This window comes from Takifugu rubripes, unplaced genomic scaffold (genome assembly GCF_901000725.2).
Source record: "Takifugu rubripes unplaced genomic scaffold, fTakRub1.2, whole genome shotgun sequence".
Lineage (NCBI taxonomy): Eukaryota > Metazoa > Chordata > Actinopteri > Tetraodontiformes > Tetraodontidae > Takifugu > Takifugu rubripes.
Genome location: NW_021821648.1, coordinates 97,332 through 103,541, shown reverse-complemented (window position 1 = coordinate 103,541; position 6,210 = coordinate 97,332). Strand labels below are relative to the sequence as shown.

The 6,210-nt window shown below is 40.0% G+C and overlaps 1 protein-coding gene across 2 annotated transcripts; it reads right to left on the bottom strand.

Annotated features, from left to right (window-relative positions):
- Positions 1-631: 631 nt before the first annotated feature.
- LOC115248680 (galectin-1-like) lies at positions 632-2,462 on the bottom strand. 2 transcript variants are annotated; one of them, XM_029832445.1, is made up of 5 exons: positions 2,243-2,462; positions 1,516-1,584; positions 1,273-1,352; positions 1,025-1,196; positions 632-865 (listed from the first exon to the last, which is right to left on the bottom strand). In XM_029832445.1, the coding sequence occupies exons 2-5, from the start codon at positions 1,522-1,524 to the stop codon at positions 719-721; spliced, it is 408 nt and encodes a 135-aa protein (XP_029688305.1). In that variant the 5' UTR covers positions 1,525-1,584; positions 2,243-2,462; the 3' UTR covers positions 632-718. The 2 variants fall into 2 exon arrangements, with proteins under 2 accessions (XP_029688305.1, XP_029688304.1); XM_029832444.1 differs by having other exon boundaries at positions 1,516-2,462.
- Between the last annotated feature and the right edge of the window lie 3,748 nt (positions 2,463-6,210).

Below are 6,210 nucleotides of genomic sequence, written 5' to 3'. Positions count from 1 at the left end.
AAAATTAGGAACATTTTCAATAATAAATATATTACAGAATAATTAAAGTGTTGATTGATTTCTTTTTTACACACATTTTCTGTTGATATAAGAGCTGTCAGATTAATCAGGAATTGTCCTTTTTTACATTTCTTCCCTATTTTATTGGATTGGGGATGGATGGAAATGAAAGTGAACAGTTCAGCACTGATGTCCTTCAGCAAGGCCTCTACACCACCAGCCTCCTGCAGACATCAAGCATCGAGCATGGCTGGACACAGATTTGAACGGACCCACAAGATGCTGCCAACTTCCTTTTTGACTCTTTTAGTTCTGATTGAAGGGGTTTTAGCTAAGGTCTCAGCTTTTGATAAACTGATGAGTTAAATGTATTTTTTAGTCAGCTCAAATTTCAACCTGCTCGGGATCCACTGGTAAAAAAATACACATACACATTTGTGTATGAGCAAATATTCAGTGATCAAAAGCAGAACTCAACTTGGTTCAAATTTGACAGACCCTGTAAAATCGAACCTACAATGTCATCAAACATTTTTTCTTGTCCTATTTAGCTCATTTTTGATCAACTACTTGGCTTAAAAAAGGAAACACACAACAATCTGAGATTTAAATGGTTTATGTTTCTCTGTCCTTGTGAATATTTTATGGAACTGTAACCATCTAAATGCTGTTAGTGATTATTGCCCTCCAGTGGAAGAGTCTGCCATGTAAGTATCTCTTAGCAGATCTTAAAAGATGTCAGTTTGAAGTCTCCACCAATCCTGATGTAACTGATGACATCAACACTCTCCTGGTTTGGAAACTTGAATTCATGGTCATCGGGAATTTCCACTTCAAACACATCTCCAGCCAGCTTCAACACAATCTGAAGAAGAAGAAAACAGAATAAATTAGAATGAAATGAGGTTCTGCTCCAGGTTGGTTATCACTATGTGATTGAGGGAATAGGTCTGCATTTCTTTCTATAAACTGTGGCAGCTTTTAGGACAAAACATGACAACAATTCTCAACAAATCTCTCTTACCTTGACTTCCTTGCCTCTGTGTAAGGGTTTGGGTATTTCCCTTCTCTCTTCACCCCAACACCCAGCTGTCTTTGAGTTAAAAACCAGAACAGATCCATCAGCGTTGTCAAGGAAACGAGGGTTAAAATGGAGTGCCAGGTCATTTGCATCATTGCCAAGGTCAATATGGAACCTGGTTTGATCCCAAATTAGATCATTAAAGTGTTGGAAATATATCTATGAAAGTATATTAGGTGTGTTTGTTTTACCTGTCTGCATCATGCAAAACAAACCCCTTAATCTTCAGCTGATCTCCAGTTCTCAGCATCACATCCTTTAATTCAAGTAGCTGTAGACATAGATATTAACGTTTGTTTTACCAACATTGTTTTATAAGCTCAAACGAAGTCATAAACAGTCAAGCATCAAACAGACATGAGAAAAATACATCTATAACCACTTTTTAAAAAACAACTGTATAATTATTATATATTTTTAAAAAAATACTGTACCATGCTCATTTTGGGTGTGGTTCAGACCTCTGGAGATATGGAAGCAGTTGATGGCAGCATCAATACGTCCTAGAAAGCAATATTGTACTTTTGAGACTGATGTTTTTCTCACTATATAGGGGGAGGAACAACAGCTCCTCTGAAGAGATTCTATGCATCTTTCTTTCGATATGACAGTTAATTGGATCATTTATTTCAGAACAACACTATACAATCTTTGTTATTTTCTTGCCAAACAGTTAATCTGATAATGATTAACACATAAAACGCTGTAAAAAAATGTCGCCTGTTTACCCGTGGATGCTATTTTATTGCAAAAACTTTATTACATTTGCATTGAGTTGTTCTTTATCTTTGATTAATGTCCAATGTCTCCCCTCTTGTGGTCAATACGGTAAACTGTTCCTCAACTCCAAGGCCACGCCCTTTACTTCCGGTATAAAAAACGTAACAAAACAGTCGAATCGGTCGAAATGGACACAATTTTTGAACATTCATCATAAACATTATTTCGTAACATTAACGTTTTTCCTGCTTATAACCACCTAGAGGAAATATATATGTATATGGAACTACATCAAATGTTGACAAAATAATGAAAGAATTTTTTTTTTAAGTCTGCTAGAATATTTACAAATTTATTACTGAACTGTTACAAACCAAACTTGTTTCTTTAAAAAAATAAAAACCTTCATGAGTTTGTCAATACTTGTTGTAGTTTTCTTACAGAAAACTCCCGCTTTGTTTCAGGAAGTGACGTTGGAGAACATTAGGAACTGTCAGTGGATACAGAAAGTACATATAATTCCTACTAGAGCAGACATATCATTACATTTTGCTTCGACCGATTCAGGGGTGTTAATCGCGGGCAAATAACCAATTTAAGGTAAACAGTTAATATTTTTGTATTAGTGCATGCTTGGAATTTGACTTCGCACTTGCTAGCAGCTAGTCAAACAGTCCAAAAACTAGTCTTTATTTAACAAAATCAAACTGGCAATCCTCCTGGACCGCAGGGAAGCACTCGTCCAGTCTTCCGGGGCGCACAAAGAGCTCCAGAGCGGACCCAACACAGGAGTCAAGTCCTGCGCGTTCTCTAGTCCAGCAGGGCGGCGTGGAGACCTCAAACGAGCTGGGCTGGGGTGGGGGAAACACCAAGACTCTCCGACGGTAGGGCAGGCGCCCTCCCAGGCTTATCCGGGTGGGCGCAGTAGAAGTCTCGGAGGAGGCTGTTGTCCAGTATGAAACGGCGGGGGACCCACGATCGCGTACCCCTCCCAGTCGACCAGGAACTGGAACTCTCGTCCTCGGTGACGGACGTCCAGGATGCTCCGGACTGTGTCGGCAGGCCCCCCATCCACAACACGGGGGGGAGGGACCAGATCCGACTCAGCGACCGGCTTCACCTTGGAGACGTGGAAACTTTTATGTGACAACATGGGCTTTCTGCTTATCTGACTATCTTAACTAGGTTAACTAGTCTTGAATGATCAGAATTGTCATGTGACAGTGACCCTGCAACAATAAAAAAAAAAAAGTTTTCATTTACAAAAGTAAAGCTAACAATATAATAAAGTTATTTTTTAATAAAATGTGTGTCCCAGAGGCAGAATTTGAATGTGCAAATAATGCCGTTAAGTGCTGCTGATCAAATGCTGAATAATCTACTCTGTTCAGTTTATTTATTTATTAGTCTGACGTGTTATTAACTTTGAAAAATAGTTCTTGAACTATCTCTCATGAGACTGAATTGACTGTCATGATCTGCCTATAAATGACATCCAGAACTACAGCCAACTGGGAAACGGTTGAACCGAGCTTTACGTGGATCCACTTCCCATCTTTTTCCGAACCTTTTATTGTGTATTTAGGCTCTCCCTCCCCAAAATCCAGTCTTTCCTCTCACCTGTTTTGAACCATTTCTCTCCACATTCTGGTCTTTACCAGAACGTTACAAGTCAATTTTGTTTAAAGGTTAACTTGTATTTTACAGGAGGTGACCCACTGGTGCTCCTGGACTTATGGGATTCTAAAATCAAGATGTCTTCAAGTGATGAAGGTAATTTTTGAAGTTTTAAAAACTATTGTACACCTCAGTTACATCAGTGTAGTGATGAAATAGTAAAAGTATTGAAGTCAATATATAAAGTTGAGATTTATTAGGTTTATTTTATTTTTCTTCCATATATTAAGATCAAAGTTCTCTGTGTATTTTGTTTCAGTGGCAGCTGAACTCACACTTGTGTTAGTCGGTGACACCAATTCCATGAAGACAGGATCACAAAACATCTTATTTGACCATGACATGGAGCAGATTTCAGAGGGACTGTACGACTTATGTGGTCGTCACATCTCAGTCATTAATCTGCTCGGTCACCAAAACAGTGAAACGTGTCAGTTGAATAAAGGCGTTCATGCCTTTATTTTACTGGTGTCCAACAGTCATCATGAAAGCTCTTATAGAGCAGGACGTCAGTGGTTAGAGAAAGCTTTTGGAGAGGAATCGTTGCCATATTTGCTGACAGTTGTGACTCACGAGTCTGATGAACAATGTAAAAGTGCGTTGACAAACCTGAAAAGAGACGATAGTTTTAATGACAAAAGATACCACACATGCAAAAAAGGTATGACAGACGAAACAGAAATCTTGGCACTGTTGGAAAAGGTAGACGTCATGGTCCAAGAAAATAATCCCAGCTGTTACACCCGACCCAAGTGTGAGGGAGCCCATGAAGAAGACAAGATCAAGTCCTCAGAGTTCCAGGGAAATCAACAAGGTAAGTTCAACAGAGAGAGAGAGAGAGAGATGAAATAAGTGTGAATTACTCAGTTATATTGAGTTTATTCTATCGTTGATTGTAAAAGAAATATACATAAATAGTAATTATATTCTATAGTTGTGTTTGTGACGGTGAGGCCATGCTAGTGCTAATAATCGGCGGAGTCTTGTATTTGTTTAATATGGATTATTTCTCCTTGTTATCAAGTGATTAGAATTTCCCGAGTATTCAATTTTAAAGAAGTTTAAATAAAAGTGAAACCAACACACACGGCGCACCCACGAACGTTGAGAAAACAGGAAGTGACGCAATACGTTACCCAACGGAAGCAGGCCCGACCCTGCTTAGCTTCCCACTAAAGTTGTACATATAAAATAATCACCATCTGAGTTTAATCGGTGCTGAAGGCACACGGTAGAGAAGGGGGGTACTGTCATTCAACAGACTAACTTCATGTTATCTTAAAGTCTTTTTGGATGGATGAAAAAGTGTTAAGGTTTCGGTTTTCACAGGACCCGAAAGCAGGCAAAACGCAGTGATAAAAAGTCCAAAAACTAGTCTTTATTTAACAAAATCAAACTGGCAATCCTCCTGGACCGCAGGGAAGCACTCGTCCAGTCTTCCGGGGCGCACAAAGAGCTCCAGAGCGGACCCAACACAGGAGTCAAGTCCTGCGCGTTCTCTAGTCCAGCAGGGCGGCGTGGAGACCTCAAACGAGCTGGGCTGGGGTGGGGGAAACACCAAGACTCTCCGACGGTAGGGCAGGCGCCCTCCCAGGCTTATCCGGGTGGGCGCAGTAGAAGTCTCGGAGGAGGCTGTTGTCCAGTATGAAACAGCGGGGGACCCACGATCGCGTACCCCTCCCAGTCGACCAGGAACTGGAACTCTCGTCCTCGGCGACGGACGTCCAGGATGCTCCGGACTGTGTCGGCAGGCCCCCCATCCACAACACGGGGGGGAGGGACCAGATCCGACTCAGCGACCGGCTTCACCATGGAGACGTGGAAACTTTTATGTGACAACATGGGCTTTCTGCTTATCTGACTATCTTAACTAGGTTAACTAGTCTTGAATGATCAGAATTGTCATGTGACAGTGACCCTGCAACAATAAAAAAAAAAAAGGTTTTCATTTACAAAAGTAAAGCTAACAATATAATAAAGTTATTTTTTAATAAAATGTGTGTCCCAGAGGCAGAATTTGAATGTGCAAATAATGCCGTCAAATGCTGAATAATCTACTCTGTTCAGTTTATTTATTTATTAGTCTGACGTGTTATTAACTTTCATGAGACTGAATTGACTGTCATGATCTGCCTATAAATGACATCCAGAACCACAGCCAACTGGGAAACGGTTGAACCGAGCTTTACGTGGATCCACTTCCCATCTTTTTCTGAACCTTTTATTGTGTATTCAGGCTCTCCCTCCCCAAAATCCAGTGTTTCCTCTCACCTGTTTTGAACCATTTCTCTCCACATTCTGGTCTTTACCAGAACGTTACAAGTCAATTTTGTTTAAAGGTTAACTTGTATTTTACAGGAGGTGACCCACTGGTGCTCCAGGACTTATGGGATTCTAAAATCAAGATGTCTTCAAGTGACGAAGGTAATTTTTGAAGTTTTAAAAACTATTGTACACCTCAGTTACATCAGTGTAGTGATGAAATAGTAAAAGTATTGTAGTCAATATATAAAATTGAGATTTATTAGGTTTATTTTATTTTTCTTCTGTATATTAAGATCAATGTTCTCTGTGTATTTTATTTCAGTGGCAGCTGAACTCACACTTGTGTTAGTTGGTGACACCAATTCCATGAAGACAGGATCACAAAACATCTTATTTGACCATGACAAGCAAGCAAATGTGGAGCAGATTTCAAAGGGACTGTACGACTTATGTGGTCGTCACATCTC

Bases quoted from the DNA above. Each gene is read 5' to 3' on its own strand.
- LOC115248680 (XM_029832444.1), bottom strand. The intron at 1,197-1,272 runs GTAAAACAAACA...GGATCAAACCAG, and splicing joins GTTTTGCATGATGCAGACAG to GTTCCATATTGACCTTGGCA. The intron at 866-1,024 runs GTAAGAGAGATT...CTTCTTCTTCAG, and splicing joins ACAGAGGCAAGGAAGTCAAG to ATTGTGTTGAAGCTGGCTGG.